We start from the raw sequence: 24,899 nt of genomic DNA, 5'->3' as shown, positions 1-24,899 counted from the left end.
AAACAGGGGTGATATGATACAGACGTTCAAATATTTGAAAGGTATTATTCTCCAAAGACAAGCAGGCTGATATTCTCACAAGTGGGTGACGCCACGTCGGCCCCGGAGGATTTTAAAGCAAAATCTCAAAATCTCTTTACGGCGTTCCGACGCGCGAGCGATCGTACTGCGCATGTGCGCACACCTCTTCCCGCTCGCCGTGCGGACACGCCCCTCAGTTTTTCTTTTTCCGCGTCTGAGGAGACACGGAGTTCGTTAGGGCTTCGTGTTTTCTTCAGGTCTTCGGAGTTAAATCTCTTTTTTATTTTTTCATTTGTACTTTTCATGGCAGGCTCATTGTGGCTTATATATACAGGTATTTTTTGTGTACCTGAGGCAAGAAAAAATTTAAGTAATTGCCAGAGTCACAAGGGGCTGTGCCTGAACAAAGCATATAAGCTTTTCTTTTCTTTTTTCTTGATAGTGCTGGTATATTGTTATCTGTGGGCTCTCTCTAGCCAGCAAACTAAACAAGCCCACATTTTTATGATCCATTTATTAAAACTTTACAAACGGCTCTCCAGAGCTGTGACAGCCTGCTCCAGCACACCACTGTCTTTAAGCCCCATAAAAGGTGTATGTCACAGGAAAAACCAGGAACCTAAGCAGGTGCATCCCTGGTCAGCCACTGAATGGGCAACCTGGTGACACAAATATCAGTGGTGTAACCTTTGAAGTGAGTCTCCACCCGCCTCAGCGCCTCCTGCTCTGCAGGTCATTCGGGCGCATCGGAGGATGTGTCTTGGGCCGGATCATCTCCCTGTGAAGCGCAAGTAGTGTCTCAAAGAAACGAGACGTATTCTACTCTGCCAGGGATGCCCAAAGGAGATCATTCTGGAGTCCGACAGAGACCGATGCACGCTGGGTATAGTTATGCATCGAATAGGTCTCCACCTGCCTCGGCGCCTCCTGCTTGGCAGGTCATTCGGGCGCATCGGCGGATGTGTCTTGGGCCGGATCATCTCCCTGTGAAGCGCAAGTAGTGTCTCAAAGTAACGAGACGTATTCTACTCTGCCAGGGATGCCCAAAGGAGATGCCCAGAGCTTTGCTCCCTCGGTTATGGAGGTATCCGGGCTTCAGACATCAGTCGGTGCCGAGAGCGTTGCTCCCTCTGTTATGGAGGTATCCTGGCATTGGACGTCGATGCACCGGTACGTCGGTACCAGGTATCATCGGTACCATGGGTCCCGTCGGCACCGGGTATCATCGGTACCATGGGTGCCGTCGATGCCGAGTGTCATCGGTGCCATGGGTGCTGTCGGTACCGGGTATCATCGGTGCCATGAGTGCCGTCGGTACCGAGTATCATCGGTGCCATGGGTACTGTCGGTACCGAATATCATCGGTGCGTCGGTACCGAGGAGTATCGATACCAGGAACATTGGTACCATGGTCGGTGTCATGGGTCCCGTCGGTACCGGGTATCATCGGTACCATGGGTCCCGTCGGTACCGGGTATCATCGGTACCATGGGTGCCGTCGATGCCGAGTGTCATCGGTGTCATGGCTGCTGTCGGTACCGGGTATCATCGATGCCATGAGTGCCGTCGGTACCGAGTATCATCGGTGCCATGGGTACTGTCGGTACCGAATATCATCGGTGCGTCGGTACCGAGGAGTGTCGATGCCAACTACATTGGTACCATGGTCGGTGTCATGAGTCCCGTTGGTACCGGGTATCATCGGTACCATGGGTCCCGTCGGCACCGGGTATCATCGGTACCATGGGTGCCGTTGATGCCGAGTGTCATCGGTGCCATGGGTGCTGTCGGTACCGGGAATCATGGGCACCATCGGCACCAGGTATCATGGGCACCATCGACTATCGGTACCAGGTATCATCGCCCATCGGTACCGAGTATCATGACAGATATCATGACCAGGTACCATCGGTGCCATTGGTACCAGGTGTCATGAGCACCGTCGGTGCCATGCGCACCATCGGTACCGTCGGTGCTGTTGGTGTCGGATATCAGGGGTACCATTGGTACCACATGTCATGGTTACCATCGGTACCAGGTATCATAGGTTCCATCGATACCAGATACCATGACTATCATCGGTACCAAGTACCAGTATCATCGGTACCGTCGGTGCCATGGTCTTGCAGTCTGGTTTCGATTCCCATTGCATTTCCAGACTTTGTCCTTGGCTTCGGGACCATGGGTACCATTGGATGCCATGGGTGCTACCGCCTCCTGCGGCATCTGGCTTTTCACCTGGTCTCCTTCACTGATGCTGCCTCTGGTATGGGTGTTCGCACCCTACTGGGGCAACTTCTCGACCCATAGTAGCCTCCATATCGGACGTGTTTGGATCTGAGCTGCTCTGTTTGAGTAGTTAGTTCAGTTCAATGATGGTCATCTGACATTACAGAGGAGATTGTGAATCCCAATGCCCAGATGCTAGAGGTCCTGGACTACTATCTTCACCTGAGTCTTCTGCACTCAGAACAGATAGGAGTTCTAAGAACTTACTTTGGCGCCCCCGGGGCCAGAGCATACATCCTTAGCCTCTTTTGGAGAATGGCGTACCAGGCTGGCATGATCGCATCCCAAATCAAGTCTTGTCAGATCTTTACGAGCATTTCCACCGGAGTAGGCTAGACCTTTTCACCAAGTGGTCAGGTAGCACACGGTGTGTCGCAGGTTCCTGTCCAAGGGCATTTTCGACACTTGTAATGTAACACCTAGATTTCTGCTCTAGGTACAGTGATGCGCAGACTCTCATGACTGTGTGCCTCTCTCCTGGAGGAGGAGACTCAGCAGAAAACTGTAGATATGCTGTACATACACTTCCTCATCTTGGAAGTTCTTTAGAGAGAGGAGTAGTTTTCCTTGTGCCTTAAGGGGTCGTACCTATAGTCCTACTTCTCGACAGCCGGTTCGGGCTATGCCTCAGCACGCTCGTTCTAGTCAGCGGCGTGCACCTAATCAGGCCCCTGCAGCTATTCCCCAGGAAACAGAGGGGTTTTTGACTGGCTCCAATTCAGTATAGCCATTCTCAATCTGGAATCAAACCCTCCACATTGTTCATTGGAAGCTTAATCCTTTAGCTTCCATCAAAAGTGAGTACTTGCAGAGGAACTCTCTGTTTTTCTCAGCGCCAATGCAGTCGAGCCCGTTCCACCAGGGCAAGAAGGGTTGAGATTCTATTCCAGGTCTTTCTTTGTGGGTTGCGTCCCATCATAGACATAAGGGGCCTAAACAGATTTGGTTCAGGATGCTTTCCCTGGGCATCCTTCTTCCCATACTTCAGGAAAACGATTGGTTATGCTCTCTGGATTTACAGGATACTTATACTCTCTTTGCATCCAGAGTATGTTTTTTTCCTAGTGCCTGGCTGTTGTTGCAGCGTATCTTCATGGACTGGGAGTGCATGTGTTCCCTTAACACGATGATTGCCCGTCTCAACAGATTACAGCACAGTACATATTGAGACTTCTAGACACATGGCTTCCGCAGTTCATGTAACTCCCATGGCACTTTTGCACATGACATCCGCTCAGTGCATCCTAGCTTCCCAGTGGTATCAAGTTTAGGGTATCTAGAGGATGTAACCCAACTGTTCGCCAGTCTTCGGTATTCCCCTCAGAGGTGGTTAATTCTCTCTATTTTGATTCTGAGGCATCTTACTCAGTCAAAAGCTGCTGACGAAGGTTGCATCCCTCCTGGCTATCCAACCAAATTATTTTAATTCAACAAACAATCGGGTTGTGATGTACTCGATAACAAAGGAGTACTGGATCTTGCCCTCTGAGTTAGGATGCCATGCAGATGTAGCGGTGGGACCGCAATGCGGCATGTTTTCTCCAAGCCACTTATCTAATTAGCGTAAACAGCAGTCTGGCCGACAGGCTGAGCAGGATAATGCTACAGTTGAGCATGCCTATAGTTCGAAAGACCCCTCAGTGGATCTTTTTGCTACTTAGTCCAATCGCAAAGTCCCTCATTTCTGTTCCAGGCTGCAGGTTCACGGCAGGCTACCATCGGATGCCTTTCTCCTTCTTTGGGAGACAGGTTTTCCGTATGCGTATCCTCCCATACATCTGGTGGAAAAGACTTTGCTGTTTCTCAAGCAAGATTGTGGAGCCATGATTCGGATTGCTCTTTTCTAGCTGCGTCAGATAGGATTCCCTCTTCTTCTGGAGTTGGAATGTTTTCCAGCTCTCATTACGCAGAACGAGGGGGCACTTCTACATCCCAACCTCCAATCTCTGGCTCACACGGTCTGGATGTTGGGAGTGGGGTTTTGTTGAGTTTCCAGAGTGTCTCCCGACTCTTGCTTGCTTTCAGAAAAGATTTCACAAAGAGGTGTTATTCTTTTTCATGGAAGAGGTTTGCCGTCTAGTGTGACAGCAAGGCCCTAGATCCTGCATCTTGTCTTATACAGACCTTGCTTGAGTTCTTTCTACACCTGTCTGAGTCTGGTCTCAAGACCAACTCTGTCAGTATTCATCTTTGTGCAATAGAGCTTATCATCAACGTGTGAAAGGTCAGCCTTTAGCTGTCCACTTCACGAGAGGTTTATCTCTCCCCCAATATTGAGAGAATTCCTTGTATGTGTCTAGGGGAGATTATTTCTGTTGGGCTTAGCACCCACAATAATTTTGACAGTTGGCTCTTATGCTTCGGTCAGAGTTCCTATCACTCCTTATCCAGTATCTTGGGGTCCCAATGTCGTTTTCATCCAGCTGCTGCAAGCTCAATTCGGGCCACTGGATTCCTGCCATCTGAAGTATTGGACCTGGAAGGTCGTTTTCCTTAGTGGCTGTTCCTCAACTCGTAAGGTCGGTGAGCTTCGGTCTCTAGTAGCTCAAGCGCCTTACCTTACTTCTCATCTTAACAGAGTAGTTCTCTGCATGCAGACAAAGCTCTTACTGGCGCTGGTATCAGAGTACCAGCTGATCCAGTCAGTTGTCTTGCCAACATTCTTTCTCCCTCATCTTGCAAACCCTGGCAAAAGCAAGCTCCGCACTTTTTGCGTGGAGCAGACGAGCTCCCTCGGACGGTCCGCCCAGTTGTTTATTTCTTTTAATGCCAGTTGCTGTCGGAAACTGCATAATTTCTTCTTGGATAGCAGAGTGCATCTCCTTCATTTTTGTCCAAGCTGGACTGACTCTAGAAGGCCATGTCACGGCTCACAAAATTAGAGCCATGGCTAAGTCGGTGGCTCATCTAAGATCAGTCACTATTGAAGAGATCTGCAAAGCTGCGGTGTGGTCATCAGTCCACACATTTTCATCTTACTACTGCCTTCAGCAATAGCCGACTCGTCAGTCGGTTTGGGCAGTCGGGGCTGCAGAACTTCTTTGGGGTTTAGAATCCAACTCCAACCCTCCTAAGCCCATTTTTGTTCTGTTCCAGGCTACACTCATTTAGATATTTCTTCTTTTCAGGTCAATTTTATTCTGGCCTCGCCGTTGCGAGACTCAATTGACCACTGTTTGTTGTGTTGTGTAAGCCTGGAAGCTAGGGATACCCCACTTGTGAGAATATCAGCCTGCTTGTCTTTGGAGAAAGAGTAGTTACTTACCTGTAACAGGTGTTCTCCGAAGACAGCAGGCTGCATATTCTCACAAACCCTCCCACCTTCCCCTTTTGGAGTTGTCTCCTCCATCTTTTGGATTTAACTGAGGGGCGTGTCCGCACGGCGAGCGGGAAGAGGTGTGCGCACATGCGCAGTACGATCGCTCGCGCGTCGGAACGCCGTAAAGAGATTTTGAGATTTTGCTTTAAAATCCTCCGGGGCCGACGTGGCGTCACCCACTTGTGAGAATATGCAGCCTGCTGTCTTCGGAGAACACCTGTTACAGGTAAGTAACTACTCTATCCGCAAACGAACCTTTTCCAGAGATGGGAAGGCGGTAGAACTAGACAACATGAAATGAGATTGAAGGGGAGCCAACTCAAGAAAAATGTCAGGAAGCATTTTTTCATGGAGAGAGTGGTGGATGCTTGGAATGCCCTCCTGGGGGTGGTGGTGGAGATGAAAACGGTAATGGAATTAAAAAATGTGTGGGATAAACATAAAGGAATCCTGTGCAGAAGGAATGGTCCTCAGAGACAGTACATTTGGTGGGGTCAGTATTTTCCAACTTGTCTTCATGGTCTTTCAGCTCTCACTTCATCTGATCAGGCTGCTCAGCTATAAACACACCAAAACTAAACCTTCCAATCTCAGAAATGTTAAAAATCCTTGGAGTCACTATCGACCGCCACCTAACACTCGAAACTCATGCAAACAACATAACCAAAAAGATGTTCTACTGCATGTGGAAACTGAAAAGAATAAGACCATTCTTCCCAAGATCCGTCTTTCGCAGCCTAGTGCAATCCCTCGTACTCAGCCATCTGGACTACTGCAACTCACTATACGCAGGTTGCAAAGAGCATATACTGAGGAAACTTCAAACAGCCCAGAATACAGCAGCCAGACTCATCTTCGGAAAACCAAAATATGAAAGTGCAAAACCCTTATGAGAGAAGCTACACTGGCTCCCACTCAAGGAACGCATTACTTTTAAAGTATGCACATTAGTCCACAAAATCATTCACGGTGAAGCCCCAGCCTACATGTCTGATTTAATAGACTTACCACCCAGAAACGCTAAAAAATCATCCCGAACTTTCCTCAACCTCCACTTCCCTAATTGCAAGGGCTTTAAATACAAGGCGCTGCACGCATCAACCTTTTCTTTCATGAGCACGCAGTTCTGGAACACACTGCCATGCAACCTGAAAATGATCTACGAGCAAACCACCTTCCGCAAAATACTGAAGACCCATCTTCTTGAGAAAATTTACGGAAAGAACCAAAACACATAAAGCCCACACTCACTGTTCAGTAACGCATCAATACAGCCACTTCTGAACTCTCATCCCCCGAAATCTCACCACACTCATACCTTTACTCACAGAAAATGTATACTAAATGTTTTCCTGTTATTGCCCCTTTTTGTCTCCCTTGTTTCCTTCAAATGTTTCAGAACTTTTTCCATTATTATATTCCTTAACGATACTTTGACTTTGACTCGAATAACTCATGACAATGTAATCCATAACCGAGTTGTAACAAATTGTATTTCCATGATTCATAATGTATTGTAAGCCACACTGAGCCCGCAAATAGGTGGGAAAATGTGGGATACAAATGCAATTAAATAAATAAATAAAATAGATGAGCTGTAGTGACCGTGTGCTTGGGAGTCCAGTAACGTATTGCTTGTCAGTAGAGAAAGTAAAGGTGCTTCTTGTAGCAGGTGTTTACGGTCCCTCCCATGTCCCAGAGATTTGCATTACTTCTTGCGCTGTGCAACTACATGAGGAGGGACCCAGCATGCTCAGCACCTTATTCTAATTACAAACTCCAGTAGAACTGTTTCATGCTAACACCATGTGATGACATTCCCACTTGTGTGCCTGATTATTCTTGCTCTCTATGGATAACATCTGCACCAGGTAAGCAACTTTGCTTATCTGAACTGAGGGGAGCAATATTCCTTTATGCTTTTCTAGTGAAGGAGTAGCCTAGTGGTTAGTGCAGCGGACTTCGATCCTGCGGAACTGGGCTCAATTCCCACTGCAGCTTCTTGTGACTCTGAGCAAGTCACTTAACCCTCCATTACCCCAAGTACAAATAAGTACCTGTATATACTATGTAAAGTGCTTTGAATGTAGTTGCAAAACATACAGAAAGATGGTATGTCAAGTCCCATTCCCTTTCTAGAAATGATAAGCTGTTCTCTGTAGAGAATACCTGTTAAAAGGTAAGCAACTTACTTAACATGACCAAGGCATAAGCTAGCTGTTTTAAGCTGTGCACAAGCGCTGTCAGAAGATATTTGATGGCTGATAACTCACGAATGCTACGTGAGTGCAAGTCTTCATACATCTTCAAAAGCAGTTCAGGTTAAGCTTTGCCTATTCAGATTGCGTAAACTAGGATAAAATACAGCAGCTCTTGTAGCAAAACCAGTTCAAGGTAAGCTTAACTATTCAGATAAGTAAACTTATTTTTATTTATTTGTTTCTCGGACTTGATATACAGCAAATTGATCCAAACGGGCAACTAAGCGGTTTACAGAACAAAAAATACAGCAGTGCCATGCAGATGAGGAAGCAAAAGACAGTGGAGGGGGGGAGGGGGAGAGTCAAAGCTAGGGAGAGAAGGGCATATCAGGGGGATGAGAGAAGGACCTGAGAAGGGGAAGGTTCAAACGTTGGGAGAAAATACAGCAGGTACTGTAGTAAAAACAGTTCAAGTTAAGCTTAACTATTCAGCTTAAATGAAGTAATCCCTCATGTTTACCAAGCCCAGGTAGCGGCTGCTGTATGCTAATTCTGACACAGGAGAGGTGAGAATAAAAACAGCATCTATTGTAGTAAAAACAGCTCGTTGAGCTTATTTATTCAGATTAAGTAAGGTATGAGAAAAAAACAGCAGCTACGGTAGGAACGTTTTTTTGTATTTTGTCAAAAAAAAAACCCTTATGGGACAGAGTCAGCATGAGTTCAGCCCAGGGAGGTCTTCCCTCACCAGTTTGCTTCATTTGCAGTTGATGTAGTGTATCTAGATTTTCAGAAAGCTTTTGATAAAGTTCCTCATGAGAGACTCCTGAGAAAATTAAAGAGTCATGGGATGGGAGGCAAGGTTCTGGTGTGGATTAGGAATTGGTTATTGGACAGAAAACAGAGGGTAGGGTTAAATGGTCATTTCTCTTGATGGAGGAGGGTGAACATTGGCGTGCTGCAGGGATCTGTACTGGGACCGGTGCTATTTAACATATTTATAAATGATATAGAAATTGGAACAATGAGTGAGGTGATTAAATTTACAGGTGATACAAAACTATTCAGGGTTGTTAATAGTGAAATATTGCAGGTTGTTAACTGTGAAATATTGCAGGAAGACCTTGGGAAATTGGAAGACTGGGCGTCCAAATGGCAGATGAAATTTGATGTGGACAAATGCAAGGTGATGCGCATTGGAAAGAATAATCCAAATCACAGTTACCTGATGCTAGGGTCCACCTTGGAGGTCAGCACTCAAGAAAAAGATCTGGGTGCCGTTGTAGACAATACGCTGAAATCTTCTGCTCCATGTGTGGCAGTGGCCAAGAAAGCAATCAAGATGCTAGGAATTATTAGGAAAGGGATGGTGAATTAGACCAAAAATACTATAATGCCTTTGTATCACTCCATGGTGCGTCTGCGCCTTGAGTATTGCGTTCAGTTCTGGTCGCCATATCTCAAAAAACATATAGCGGAATTAGAAAAGGTTCAAAGAAGACCGACCAAAATATAAGGGGGATGAAACGCTTCTCATTTGAAGAAAGGCTAAAGAGGTTAGGGCTTTACAGCTTGGAAAAGAGACGGATGAGGGGAGATATGATTGACGTCTACAAAATCCTGAGTGGTGTAGAACGAGTAGAAGTAAATCAATTTTTTACTCATTCCAAAAGTACAAAGACTAGGGGACACTCGAAGTTACATGAAAATACTTTTAAAACAAATAGTAGGAAATATTTTTTCACTCAACGAATAGTTAAGCTCTGGAACTCTGCCGGAGGATGTGGTAACAGCGGTTAGCGTATCTGGGTTTAAAAAAGATTTGCACAAGTTCCTGGAGGAAAAGTCCATAGTCTGCTATTGAGACAGACATGGGAAGCAACTGCTTGCCCTGGGATTTGTAGTATGGAGATTTGGGTTTCTGCCAGGTACTTGTGACCTGGCTTGGACATTGTTTGGAAAACAGGATAGTGGGCTAGATGGACCATTGGTCTGACCCAGTATGGTTGCTTATTGAAAATACTTATTTTTCTTTTTTGCCTTCTAATTACTTTCTTATCAGTTTTAGCTTGGTAACAGAGAAATTGCTAGGTCATTTTTATAAATATGAATCTGTTGCATCGTGCAGAGAATATAAGCAAATTAGATGTACCATGTAATTTTTATGTGAAGTCTGTGCTGTCCTGTAAACTCCCGTTTGACTGGGTAGGAGTGGAGGATAAGGTGGAATCTACTGAGTAAAGATTCTCTATAGCCTCAGGCCTTGCCAGTGAGCATGAGTCTCAAATCAATAAATTATGACTGAAGTATCGGGGTTCTCAATTTTTCTCGGTCAGTGCATGTTCTATGCTTTCTGCAGGCCCACAGACCTTTCTCTGGAGAGGAGGATCTCAGTTTTTGAAGCCTAGTTCTAGGATGAGTCCATTTCTCAATGGTATCTCAACTGATTTGGGATGAGGGTTAGGATATATGTGGAAATCTCTGTGCTTGACTGTAAGTGTTCTCTGTCTCTGCAGGGTAAGGATATGCTGCTAGTACTGGAGAATGAGACCTTGAATCTGGTGGATCCCTTGGAGCATACACTGCTGTATTCCCAACCCATCGCCAGCATTCGAGTGTGGGGAGTTGGACGTGACAATGGAAGGTGGGTATATAAAGAGGGTTAAGACGTAGCCATTCCTTCTTTTCGGTCTTCATCTCATTTTAGTCTACATTGAGACTAGGTCTTGCTTAAGCGTTTTCATGAAAGTTCATTTAGCTATCAATCTAGTACGATTTGGAATCTGATACCTATATCTTTACTGACTGAATTCAAATATTTATCATTCAGAAAATCATTGAGGACTTATTTTTTAGTAACCATTTTGATTTATAAATAGTTTATTAATTGGTAAGTTAGGGGTTTTAATCTTTGTGTTATGTGACCCGCTTTGGTTCTCCAGTGTATAAAGGCGGGATATAAATACAGGAATGGAATTGAGTAGCCTTCTGTGGGAAGATGACAGAAGGTATGTGAAGGTTCCCTATAGAGTGGACAGAGTGAGTAGCCTCCTTGTGTTAGTGGGAGAATAGGGAGCCTCCCTGTTCTTTTGACACTTATTGTTACAGATGGGAATCTCAGGATTTGAACCTGCTGGAATTTTACTGTTCTAGCTGTGTTAGTAGGAGAACTCTATCTGTATCTGATATCTTGGAATGACAATGTTAACAAAACTATGTAAGCCACATTGAGCCTGCAAATAGGTGGGAAAATGTGGGATACAAATGCAATAAATAAATATCTACGTTTGCAGAGTTGCACATATCCACCCCAAATCACTTTACTAGCTTTTCTGTGCTGGGGAACAGAATTGTCTTTAACATTTGCTACACACTGACGGCCTAATTCTGTTTATGGTGCTCAAAATTGCCTTCGGAAATACGAGTGCGTACCCAATTTGTGTGTACAATTTAGTAGCTTAACGAGCCTGTTAGTACTCATCAGTGTTAATTGGCATTAATTAAAATTACGTGTGCATGTTTAGTCACCAGGATGAATGTGAATGTGTAAATTTTATGCACTGATCCAAAAATGGGGTGCAGCCATGGGAGGGGGCAAGGGAGGATCGGGGGTGTTCCTGGAATTTATGGACAGTTTTATAGAATAAGGCATGAGAATTTGTACCAGGTTTTACTTGGTTTAAATCCTTACACCCAAAATTGGCCATGAATTGCATGCTTTTCTATAAATGGTGCTGAACTCTGAGCACCGTTTATAGACTAGCACTTAGCGCTAATTTTTATCAGCGCCAAAATTTGGTCCTTAACCACTTGGCTTGTACTGAGCAAAGTACCACATAAAAATGCTCAGTCTCCCTCACACACAAACATAGTATGCAAATGAAGAACCCCGGAGGAGCGCAACGACGTGAGAGGCGAGAGGAGTGGCTGCAGAGCCGACAGCCAATGCCTGATGGCTGCCTGCGGTGCCGCGCTTGCTTTTTAAAAACAGCTCTTTCTGTTTATGTAGCGGCCGCTGGTGCTCAACAGGAGAAGCAGCAGTGGCTGGAAATGGGAGTTGGCGCCACGTGTTTCGTGGGAGACTTGGCAGATCTGTTGGGTGGGCGGGCCTGGAGGGAAAGTGGCTGGGTGGACGGATGGGGGGAGCGGCGGTGTCCTGAGGGGGGTGGAGGGGGAGAGCAGTGGCTGCGGTGACCTCGGGGGGGGGGGGGTGGAGGGGTGAGCGGCGGCAGCAACCTCGAGGGGGGGGGCGTGGCGGGCCTGGATGGAAAGAAGGGGATAGAGAGAAAGACTAGTCTGGATGGAAGAATCAGGAGAGGGGGTAGATGGTTGGAAGGATGGGGCAAGAAAGAGGGAAAACAGATGGAAGGATGGGGAGAGAGAAGTGACACTGAACAGAAAAGAATAGAGAGATAGAGAGACACTGGATAGAAGGAGGGGGAGAGAGACAGATGGAAGGATCAGGAGAGAGGGTAGATGGGTGGAAGGAAGGGGAGAGAAAGAGGGAAGACGCTTGATGGAAGGGTAGGGAGAAAGAGGAGATACTGGATGAAAGGATGCAGAAAAAAAGAGGGGCGACATTGGAAGGATGGGGAGAGAAAGAGGGGAGACACTGGAAGGATGCCCCCCTCTCAGCAGCTCCACCTCCTCCCAGTTCAGTACCCCCCCCCCAGGGGGGGAGGGGGTCCTGAGACCAGACAGGGGGAGGGGGTCCTGAGAGGGGGGGTGGAGAGGGTCCTGAGACCAGAGAGGAGGGGGGGAGGGGGTATCTCTGTCACACACACACTCTCTCTCTCACAGTCAGTGTCTTTCACTCACACTGTCTCTCACACACTCTATGTCTCACACTGTATCACATTCACTCTCTATGTGTCACACATTCACTCTGGAACACTCGATCTCATACACTCTCTCGGTCTCACAGAGAGTCTGTGTATCGCACACATACTCTCACACTCTCTCACACACACTCACACACACACACACACACACTATATCTGTGTGAAACACATTCTCTCATACTCACTGTGGCTCACATACGCACTCGCACACACACTCACTCTCTCTCTCTGTCACACACACACACTCGCAGATTCACTCTCTCTCTCTCACACAGTCACTCTCACACACACTCTCTCAAACATACACACTCCGAGGAAAACCTTGCTAGCACCCATTTCATTTGTGTCAGAAAGGGGCCTTTTTTACTAGTACATAAATAAATAAGAAAAATGATCGGGTCATAAATTGTACATGCCTCACTTGTAGGGCTGCACATTGATTAAAAGGTTCAATCATACGATTAATCGCAATCAGAATGTTTTATCGTGAGATTAATCGCATGATCCAAATATAAAGAGTTGAAATAAATTTAGCATGTACACATAGTCGTTTATATTTTATTGATCCTAAACATTCAACCCATAACTTTGATTCCAGTTTCCTTAAAAAACCCCAAACAAAAACAGTTCTTTCAGGCATGGGAAAGGCAATTCTATAAGCTTGTGCATAGAGACGTGGCTGAATATATTTTTTCTGCATTTAGCTGGCATCTTTCTCAGTAGTAGCTGTAGGTGAGCTACATTCAGGTACTGTAGGTATTTCCCTGTCCCCAGGGGAATTAGAATCTAATTTTGTACTTGTGACAAGGGAAGGGTAAGTGACTTGCCCAAGATCACAGGGTCCAGCAGCAAGATCTGAACCTGGCTTTGCTGGTTGTCAACCTGGTACTGTAACCACTAGGCTACTCCTCCACAAAGCTACAGAACTTCCTGTTACGGAGAGAGCCTTGGGGCTGGATGAGACACACTGTGCTTTCATTGCAGCGGCCAAGCCAAGGACCATGAGGAGCAGCACGTGCTCCAGCAGCTCTCTCTCCTGTATGCACTCTTTCTTCCAGCTCCTCACAACCCGCGGCCTTGATGCTAAAGTGAAATCTCACTGCTTTGCACCTGGCCCAGGCCTCTCTCCGTAACAGGAAGTGGTGTGAGAAGGTAGGCACTGTCTCCTCTCTTCCCTCCCATGATCACCATTTTTCCCTTCTTTTCCCTTCATCTCCTATTTCCAGCAACTGTCCCTCTAAGCACCCCCACCTTCCCCTGGCACCTCTTCTTTCCTCTTTAGCACCCCCCCCCCCCCCACATCTCTTTTCCTCTTTCTGATAGGTGCTGTGCAAGATTGGTTAGGAATTATTTATTGAGATTCTTGGAGAGTAATAACTGGTGAGGGGCAGGTGGTCTGTGTACTGGGCAAAGGGGCGGTTGGTCCTCTTTCCCATGACACCAGCCAGATTCCAGCCTGGCCAGCGTGCCCAATATGCAGCAGCTGGTTTTCCCTTCGTCTCCTTTGTGGGGCTGCAGCAGGCTTCCTCAGTATAGTTCTTGACCCTTCCTTTGGCTGCCCAAGGGGTAAGCTCTTTTGAGCAGGGACGGTACTTCCCCGTGTTAAACTTGTACAGCGCTGCGTAACCCTGGCAGCGCTATAGAAATGCTAAGTAGTAGTAGTAGTAGTAATATCCTGGCAACATCATCACTGAAAGCTCCAAATGTTTATTTTTGACATGTGCAGCACCATATTATGAAAAGTGGACGTTTCAAGCTTTCACTGGGTGTGTAATCCATGGCAGGCTGTAGCAGAGGGAACCTTAGTACTGGCTATGATGACCAGATTGAGCATCTGTGGACCATAGCTTGGTTGCCTCTGTTAAATGCATTTTGCTAATTCTCTAGGCTAGACTAGGACACGTTTGATCTTCTCTAAGGCTGGAATTAAGGTTGGTTGAAAGATCTAGAACAGTGCATAGTAAAGTCTCTGGCTGGTTGGGGTACCTGTAATATGACACACTGAGTGAAATCTAGGGCTCTGCTTTTATCTCTAAAGGCTACTGATGTGAGTTTGCAGATGTTTCGCTCTCTGAATTGTCATTCTCTGGCCTCCTCTTGCCCTGGCTCCTAATTTTGCTATCCTTTTCTTTCTTCTCGTCTGCTAATGCTGTGCTGTTTGACTCTTTTGCTGCATTCTGGGACACAGGGAGAGGTACAGTATTGTCCTGGCCTCCAGCCCCATCACTTCATCAAGTCTCATTGTATTATACAGCATCCTTCTGTGTTTCCTGCTCTCGGTGTGATGTGCTGTCAGCAGAGTGCTGCTTGTGTTTCCTGGAAGAGAAGATGGGGAAACGTAGTATAGCATACAAAGCGCTATTACCATGTTTATAAGTGACTTAAGGGGGTTGGAGATACTTTTGCAAATAGAGCAATAACTCACACACTTAGGCTGAAGAGAGAAAGGTGACTGGTGAGGCAGGATTTTCTATAAAGAGACATAGAAAGATCTAGTCTAACTGGCTGAACTGTACTGGGATACAGCAAAGGCAGTGGAGGGCAATGTAGAAATAAAGTGAGAGGAGCCAGTGGAGGTGCCTGCGAATGGACAGGTAAGGAGAGGGGAGAAGCAGGTGCAGCAGCATTCAGTGCATAGGGAGAGCAGAGAGGAAAGAGTAAATTGCAGTAGGAAGAGATCAGGACACAGGCAAAAGCTGGAAATGGGTCAATGAAGAATTGATTTCAGTCATCAGATGAGGATGCCACCAAAGTGATCGTGAGGTCAGAGTGAAGCAGAGAGGCAGCGTATAGTGAATTGGACTAAGGAGAAGGATTTTCTTGTAGAAATGATAAACGGTAATGCTTTGGTTTTAAGTGCAAAATTATATGAGCGACTAGAACCTCTGTCCCCTACATCCATTGAGCTCCGTAGCTCCCTGTCGTTGACACTTTAGTACACTTGTTAGATAGCTCAGTGCTCTGCCCATGGTTCTGAGGAGAAGCCAGACTGAGAAAGGAAGCATCGTGTCTCATGCAGTTGTAGCTTAATGCTATAGAGATCCATAGTGCCATGTCCTGTCTTTCTCTCTTTACTACCCCTGTCAGATAGTAAGGAGGCATTGAAGGTGTCTCATCAGCGCTCTGAAAGAGCTCACTGCATTCTCATGGTCCTGACCCAGTATTGCCCACCTGTTTTGATCATCATCATCATTGTGGTACTAGCAGGAAGTGTGTGTGAAGAAATCATCTCAGACCTCATCCATCTTATCCAGATGTTTTCAGCAGTTTTACCTTCCCACCTTTGTGTCCAGCTGAAAGGTGTATTCTGGCTACTGAAAAACCACATTTGTCTGTCTCCACATGTATTGACAGGGATTTTGCATATGTTGCAAGGGACAAGCTGACTCAGCTACTGAAATGCCATGTCTTCCATTGTGATGCTCCTGCCAAGAATATCGCCACCAGCCTACATGAAATCTGCTCCAAGGTAAGAAACGCACTTCTCTAGGGCTGAAACTTTCACAACTTGCACAAAATCTACTCCAAGTTGTTAGAAATTATATAGAAAGGAATTGAGACTATCACAATTAGGGTTCCTATCACTAAAATTAGAAACCCAATGCAAAAAAACCAAAACAAATGCAATAAGGTTTATGGTTTATTAGACCTAAATATACCACTATTTCGGGAAAAAAGAATGAACACCAGACAAATGCCACTTTTTTTTAATGCTCTCTCACCCATCTCCTGCCTTGTTTTCTGTACTCGACTCAGTTTTCTGCTTTTTCTTTTGCTCACGACTAAGTGTCACAAACGTACCCCAGGTACAGAACAGATTGTGAGCCCACTGGGGACGGAAAAAGTACCTACAAATAATATATGTAAACCGCTTTGATTGTACCTACAGAAAGGCGGGATGTCAAATCCATACATATTTGATTAATCCCAAAAAGATACCAAACAATAGTACAAGTGGCTCAAAACAGTGATGAAGACCAATATTTTTACCCATAAAGAAATCTGTAGATAGGTGGAAAATAAGCACCTCAGTTTACAACCTAAGAATAGAAGGTCTGTATCAGTCCACGTTGTGATGACAGATTGAGTCCCTCTGTACAGTCTTGGTCACCTTATCTCGAAATAATATAGGAAAAGTGAAAAAAGATACAGAAAAAGTGTGACCAAACTCATAAAAGGGCAGGAACCACCTCCTTTAGGAAGAAAGAGCTCTTCAGAACTTATGACTGACAGAGTGTTGTGAGAGAGAGGGAAAAGTTGTTTAACCTTGAAATGTTAGTATGAAGAGGCTGCACGTCATGAAACTACTATGTAGTACTTTGATTTGTGCACTCAGTGAAATAATAGTCACTCTGATGTGTTTTCAGACTGTGCAATTTGTTGCCAGAGGATGATGTTCAAGACAGTTAGCATACCTAGGTTTTAAAAAAGCTTTAGGTAATTCCAAAATTCAGAAACTTTTATTAGCCACATAGACTTGGGAAAGTTGCTGCTTACTTCCTGAAGTGAGCAACAAGGAATTGATCTGCTTTCTGCAAAATGCCAGGTACTTGTGACCTCATCTGGCTGCTCTTGGGATGGGAATTTAGGCTCAATGGACCTTTGGGCTGGCCCACCATAACATTCCTTACGTAAGGATGAGACTGTGCGCTCACACTGGGACTTCCCCAGCTAGCAACTGGCTGCAAGATCCCAGGTTTTCTATTCCTTTAAATAAACCTCCTCTCTCAAATACTGTGGTTTCCCTGTGTGCAGGCATTGCAATCAGCTCATCCCTGTGAAAAGACCTGCACCCACTCTGGGGTCTTCCTAGACTTTCAAAAGCATGGGTTGGGAAGATGATGCTTGGTACATCCCTTACTTACTGCAGTATTTTATTTCATTGCATTAGATCATGGCAGAGAGACGGACTGCTCGTTCTTTGGTCAATGGGTTGCTCCTTGATCACTCCAAGCTGGTGGATGTTCCATTCCAAGGTGTGTTTTTCTCTTAAACCTGCTTCTGTCTTATCACTGTGACATCCCTGAGTATTGTTCTCCCTGGCTGGCCTCCCTGCATGCTCGCTGAGTACTGTTCTCTCTCTGAATACAATGCAGTCAATGCCACCCCTGCCTGCTTACTGCAGGGCTGCAGTGCTCTTGCCTGGCCACAGTTGTCTCACTGCCCCTGCCTCCACTCCTGCTCAGTTTTTGTGCGCTGTAACTGTCTCAACTTGAGAAAAACTCTCCTGGTGAGTTGTTTGATTTGGTTCTTGACTATCAAGTATTATCCCTAACACCCACAAAGAAGATTCCAACACAAATTGCATACCCAAAATTGTTAAGGATGCACTAACAGGTTCTTTTGAGGGAGGAGTAAGGCATTGAATCTTCATCTTACTGGTATTTTAACTTATACCTGGTTATTTCTTCAATACCGACCTCAACAGAGTTCAATAACTGAAAAATTATCGGACTATCATTTGCATATAAATACATGTGACCCCCTAGACAGATCAAATCCCCAGTGTTGTCATTGGTGTGAGACATTCTGCTTCTGTGGGAGTAATTCTCCTGTCAATGACTCTGGGTGGATTTGGGATTTGGAGTTTAGATTTAATTACTCACTTCTACAAATCTAAGCTGAAGGTGAGTTATATTACATGGTCAATAGATCTTGCCTTTTGGAGCTTGCAGTATACAGTCACTTGACCCAAGGTCACAAGGAGTGTGCCTGTGAGAGAAGCAGGACTTGAATCCTAGCTTTTGTGAATCTGTGTTTTGTTGTTGTTGTACAGTTTTTCTGAGGACAGGCAGGCCAATGTATTCTCACGTGGATGACATTATCCGATGGAGCCTAGTTCTGACGCTGCCCAGCGTGCATGCATTTAGGAAAGTTCTGGCAGTGCAGGTACCTCAGTCTCTTCTTTTCCGTAAACCTGGGATGATGCATTTTTGTGGTCTCTCTTCAGCGCGTATTTCCTTTGAATTTCAAGTGCCTCCCCGTGCGAGTTTAGTGCATTTTTTTTTCATTTGTTTTCCTCAATATTTCCCTTGTTTTTGCCTTCCTTATTTTCTTAGGGTTTTTTTTTTTTTTTTTTTTGGCACTTCCAGTTTTCCTTATTTTTTTACAGCTCGTTAGGCCTGAGCTGGCCTCAATTTGGGTCTAGTCTTTTTCTGACCTTCAAAATTGAGGATTTTAATTTGGCCGCTATTCTTTTCTTGATGTCTAAAATTACCTCCAGTGGCTTCAAAAAGTGCGCCCAATGTACTGCCATAGACCCGCACCATTGGAGCAACGTGTACAGAAATTGGAATTCATAGTAGCCCTACTCGATACAATGCCTAGGCTCTTCAACCAGGCCTTCAACGGTAGAAGAACTAACTTCTTAGTCACACACACACACGCTCTCTGCAGCGGGACATGTTTATCCACTTCTACCCTAGCTGAGATAACATTTAGCCCTCTCTCTGACATCTTCTGTAACTTTGTGTAAATTAGTCACCTTATTTTCTAACTCCGTTTATTCTCTTACTTATTTATTTGTTCTATCTTTGCTTATACCCTATGCTGTCTATTAAAATGTTCTATTGCATATTGTGTTGGCATTGCAAAAAAAGAAAAGCACAACTGGGCCTTCAAGACAGAGACAACAGGAGTCATTTATTTAGATCAGACCCGACACGGGCCGTGTTTCGGCATAAGCAACGCCTGCCTCAGGGGTCCAAGTTCAATAACAAAGTACACAAGTAGGGAGTACACTAAAAACAAGTTTCTAGGCTAGTATACAACTCCCCACAAGAGAAAAGTCAAAGACTCCTGTGAAACTCCGACAGTCAATAAAACTTTGGCCCAGTTGTGCTTTTCTTTTTTGCTTTGCTATTTGTGTATATTGTTTTTCCCTCTCTGGTTACTTTAAGTAGTATACTATGCCATACTTTGTATTTTGATTTGATTCTTTTTACTGCTGTAATTGTTGCTTATGTTTGATTTAATCTTACTGTACACTGCCTTGAGTGAATTCTTTCAAAAAGGCAATAAATAAATCCTAATTAAATAATTGCAAGCTCAAACGGATACCTTGGTGATACTTGCCTCACAAGTCTGCAGCAGCAAGCAGGTCACAGCTCGGCAGATGTTGAGATCACTAGACCACATGGCCTCCACAGTGCACATCACTCCCATGGCTTGCCTCCATTTGAGAGGAACTCAATGTTCTGTGACTTCTCCTTGGTCTCAAGCTGTGGGGAAACTAGTGGATGTCATCTGAGTCCTTCTGGAGCTAGTTCACTCCCTACTCTGGTGGACAATTTGGCAAAATTTGACTACGAGACTCTCATTTCAAATTCCACCTTCGCAAAACGTGTTGACAACGGATGCATCCAACCTCAGATGAGCTTCACATCCAAGGGACATGGTCTGCTTAGAAGACCTATCTTCAGATCTTCATATCAACCTGCTGAGCTAAGGGCCATTTGGAAAGCTCTAAAGGCTTTCAGAGATCAGTTGCTCAACCAAATTGTTCTCATTCAAACTGACAACCAGGTTGCATTGTACTACGTGAACAAGCAGGGGCATACTGCATCCTAACCTTTGTGTCAGGAAGCGGTAGGGATGTGGCAGTGGCTCGTCTTTCATGGGATGATTTGGCAGGCCACGTGCCCGGCTGGCAAGGAGAACAGCCTGCTGGACATACTGAGCAGGGTGATGCAACCTCACTAGTGGTCGCTCAACATGGTCTACTACTACTACTATTTAGCATTTCTATAGCGCTACAAGGCGTACGCCTTCAAGCTTTTCTGAGAGTGGGGCACTCCCTTGGTGGATTTGTTTTGCCACTCATCTCAACAGAGTCCCTCAGTTTTGTTCCAGGCTCAGATCAGATGACAGACTAGCATCAGATGCCTTTCTTCTCCATTGGGAGAAGGATCTTCTGTATACGTATTCTCCCATACCTCTCATAGAGAAAACTTTGCTGAAACTCGAGCAAGATTGGCGAGCAATGATCCTAATCGCTCCTTTCTGTCTGAGACAGGTCTGGTTCCCTCTTCTTATGGTGGTGTCCTCTGAAGAACCGCGGAGATTGAAGTGTTAATTCAAACTTTCATCACGCAGAACATGGTTTCTATTCTACATCCCATCCTCCAGTTCCTGGCCTTCGTTAACAGCGTAGAATTTCAGTCCTTAAATCTGCCTGAGATTGTCTCCAGAATCTTGCTTGCTTCCTTCCATGAAAGATTCTCCTAAGAGATGTTATTCTTTTAAATGAAGGAGGTTTGCCGAATGGTATGAGTGTAAAGCCCTAGATCCTCACCTACCCTATAGAAAAACTGCTTGAATACCTTCCATACCTCTCTGAGTCTGGTTTGAAACCAGCCTGTTAGTGCAATCAGTTCTTACCATTTACATGTGGGGGGTAAGCCCATCTTTGTACATCCTCTAGTTTGATTCATGAGAGGTTTGCTGTTGACAGTGCCCTTGGACAACAACCTACAGTGTGATGGGATCTCACCATTGTTTTCATCCATCTGATGAAAGCTACATTTGAGCTATTGGATTCCTGTCAGCTGAAGTATCTGACCTAGAAATTGTATTTTTGGTGGCAGCCACTTCAGCTCGCAGAGTATGTGAGCTTCGGGCCATAGTTGCTGATCCACCTTATACTAAGTTTCATCACAACAGTGTAGTTCTTCTCATAAGTTCCTTCCTAAGGTGGTGTCAGATTTCCATCTTAACCAGTCAGTTGTTCTGCTAACATTTTTCCCAAACCTCATGCCCATCGTGGCGAAGTGTACTGCACACCTTGGACTGCAAGCGAGCCTTGGCCTATCTGGAGAGGAGTAAAGCCTATAAAGAGTCCGCCCAGCTTTTTGTTTCTTTTGACCCAAAGAAGATAAGAGTAGCCATTGGCAAACACACGCTTTCCAGTTTGCTTACAGATGCATCTCCTTCATTTATGTCCAGACAGGGCTGACTCTTGAGGGTCATGTCATGGCTCATAACATCAGAGCCATGGCTACATCAGTAGCTTACTTGAGATCAGCCTCCATTAAGGAGATACGCAAGGCTGCGACGTGGTCTTTAGTCCACACATTCATAGCACTACTGTCTTGAGCAGGATACTCAACTTGACAGCCGGTTTGGTCAGAGAGTTCTGCAGAATTTGTTTGGTGCCTAAAATCCAACTCCACCCCCAGGCCCATTTTTGTTCTGTTCCAAGTTGCACCTTCATGACTACTTGGCTATATTTTCAGGTTGATTGACTGAGACCTCAACATTCTGAGTCCCTGCTGTTCTAGCCTTGTTATTTTCGGTGAGTCTGGTAGTTAGGGATTCCTAAGTGTGAGAATACATTGGACTTCTTGACCTTGGAGAAGGCAAAATTACTCACCTGCAGCAGGTGTTCTCTGAGGACAGCAGGCCCAGTATTCTCACAACTCTCCTTGGAGTTGTTTTCAGCTATACCATCAGACTGAGGTACCTACACTTGTCCATCAAGCGGAAGGTACCTGCTAATGCTTGCTGGGATTCTGCCAGAACTTTCCTAAAGCTGTGTGCACTGGGCTTTGTTGGATGATGTCACCCATATGTGAGAATACTGGGCCTGCTGTCCTCAGAGAACACATGCTACAGGTGAGTAACTTTGCTTTATGTTCTTTTTAGTCTCATTTTAAATCTTAATCTGCACATACAGTAATCTTCTTGCTTTTTCTCCACAGTTGAGTTCCCAGCGCCAAAGAATGAATCTTTCCAGCGGTTTCAAGTGTTTTATTTGGGAAATGTCCCTGTCAACAAACCCGTAGGTATGATCCAAGGATATTGTATAAACCTACATACATGGCATTGAGGGGTATGTGTGATTGGTTGCGTGCACCAGTGTTCTGGTTTTTATTGCAGTGGTTTAAAACATATGTTGGCCTTTATGATGGTTGCTCCAAGTAGAATTGGTGGTGGTGAATGGTTGGGGACATGTAGAGGTCTGTCAGGGATGGGAACCTGCAACCCACCATTGTTTTATACGGCCTACTAGACCATAGGAAGTATACGTAGAAAATAGCATTAACTAGAGTTTTGCTGTCTTTAAACACTGTATTTTGCAAATATTTTCAGAATAGCCAGTTGTGAAGAAACAGTGTAAAAAATGTATTGGATATTTTCCTGACTTACTTAATTCTGAAGTGTGTTTCTCTAGTTTGACCAGCAGGTGCTACATGTTATGTTTTAAGCTGTTACAAACAACTGACCTTTCTTTCCTTTAGTTAACACGGATAAGGAAATGCCTGAGTGATGTAACCAGCTTTTTTTCAAATGTTGTTGTTCTGGGCTCTGATTGGCCTGGAGTTTGAAATTACCCAGCAGTTGCTGGCTGTTGCTTCAGTCTTAGCTCGTGAGAGAAAAGAGACAGATGAGGTTCGGTGAATTATATGTCCTGATCTCCCCACGTACTTTTTAGGAAGTAACAAATGTTTAGTTAGTGTTATAATTGATTCATATTTCAGTTACCTGTTATTGTTTGCTGATTGCACGTTTTTGTTCATTGTTCAATTTTTAAGACAATAAATAATTGTTTCTTGCCTCTGCCTGTCTGGACTGATAAAGAATCGTGGTGGTTGTTTGTTGAGTCTGTGAGTGCTTTCTGGGAACTGTGGGACCACTGGGAGTGTGTCGCCCCAGTAACCTAGAAATCACTGGGGATAATTTGAGAGCGGGAAACTCGACCAGAGGAGGTTGTAACCCAGTCGGTGAAAGGAGGGTGCTAAGGTGCACAAGCGGCAGGTGCAGGCAGTGGCCACGGGGTAACCCCAGGTGGATGACTTGGTGTTTCGTGACACTGCTCTATCAGTTTGTTGCCATTGTTTTAAATTAAATTTTTATTTATTTATCACAGAGGGTCTTTAGAGCTCTGTGCATTTCCAGTTCTGACATTGCATAATGTTGTGACCTGCTAGCTATATTACTGACATTCATGCAGCCCTCTTTGTATAAAGGTTGCCCACCCTTGGTCTATGTGATGGGCTTATGCAGTTGTAGGGTTGGATATATGTGGAGGTCTTTTGTGATAAATGCATGCAGTGGAAGGATTGGAAAGAGAGTGCTCTATGCAGTTCATGCATCCAAAGTTTTTTTCATGTTCACCGATAGATGTTTGGACTTAATCTCTGACTGTTTGCTGTATCCTTGGATTTTTCAGGGATGGATACAATTAATACAGTTTTAGACACAGTACTGACCACAATCAACAGATTGGATTGGATCCCAGTGTATGTTGATGTGGCATCTGCTACGCTTACCATTTTGCGAGAACAGGTAAGGCTGCACTTGAGAGCCAACCTGATATTTAATTTGGACGTATCTCTCACATTTTCCGTGGTAGTTCAGGGAATGTTATGCTCATGTAGATATTACCCAGATGGCTTACAATCTGAGTTTGTGTCTGAAGCACTGGAAGGTGAAATAACTTGCCAGATATCACAAGGAGTATTGGTAGGAGAAGCAGGATTTGAACCATGATCTCTCTGGTTCTCCAGCCACCCACCATCAGGAGAGAGGCTGAAGAAGCACACATTTCAGGCAGGATATTCTCATGTTAGGTTTCTTTTCTTTCTCTGGGTAACATGAGGTATTTTTAGACTTGTGTGATGTACAGTGGCAGCCAAGTGGGCACTGTTTGCTCTTATAGGTGCAGGCTCCATATGAGGAAGACTATTTTCAAAGGGATTTGTACAAGTCAAGGATTTGTACAAGTGGAGGAGTGGCCTAGTGGTTAGGGTGGTGGATTTTAGTCCTGGGGAACTGAGGAACTGAGTTCAATTCCCACTTCAGGCACAGGCAGCTCCTTGTGACTCTGGGCAAGTCACTTAACCCGCCATTGCCCCATGTAAGCCGCATTGAGCCTGCCATGAGTGGGAAAGCGCAGGGTACAAATGTAACAAAAATAAAATAGATACTATTGGAGATTCTACATGGAACGTTGCTACTATTGGAGATTCTACATGGAATGTTGCTATTATTGGAAATTCTACATGGAATGTTGCTACTATTGGAGATTCTACATGGAATGTTGCTATTCCATTAGCAACATTCCAAGTAGAAGGCTGCGCAGGCTTCTGTTTCTGTGAGTCTGATGTCCTGCACGTACATGCGTGACGTCAGACTCACAGAAGCAGAAGCCTGCGCGGCCACATTGGTGATCTGCAAGGGCCGACTTCTACATGGAATGTTGCTAGTGGACTAGCAACATTCCATGTA

At 45.0% G+C, this 24,899-nt stretch overlaps 1 protein-coding gene across 1 annotated transcript in view; it reads left to right on the top strand.

Moving 5' to 3' along the window:
- LOC115459136 (amyloid-beta A4 precursor protein-binding family B member 1-like) overlaps positions 1 to 23,957 on the top strand; it is a gene marked incomplete at its 3' end in the record, with an annotated part of 103,905 nt that extends 79,948 nt beyond the window's left edge. The window contains exons 8-12 of the mRNA XM_030189009.1: positions 10,347 to 10,474; positions 16,026 to 16,140; positions 17,563 to 17,647; positions 22,370 to 22,453; positions 23,842 to 23,957. Of these exons, the coding sequence (XP_030044869.1) occupies positions 10,347 to 10,474; positions 16,026 to 16,140; positions 17,563 to 17,647; positions 22,370 to 22,453; positions 23,842 to 23,957 (528 nt within the window). The remainder of the gene's footprint in view (positions 1 to 10,346; positions 10,475 to 16,025; positions 16,141 to 17,562; positions 17,648 to 22,369; positions 22,454 to 23,841) is intronic.
- Positions 23,958 to 24,899: the final 942 nt, after the last annotated feature.

The sequence above is a fragment of the Microcaecilia unicolor genome, unplaced genomic scaffold, assembly GCF_901765095.1.
Source record: "Microcaecilia unicolor unplaced genomic scaffold, aMicUni1.1, whole genome shotgun sequence".
NCBI classification, from domain to species: Eukaryota; Metazoa; Chordata; class Amphibia; order Gymnophiona; family Siphonopidae; genus Microcaecilia; species Microcaecilia unicolor.
This window is presented reverse-complemented; position numbering and strand designations above follow the sequence as displayed.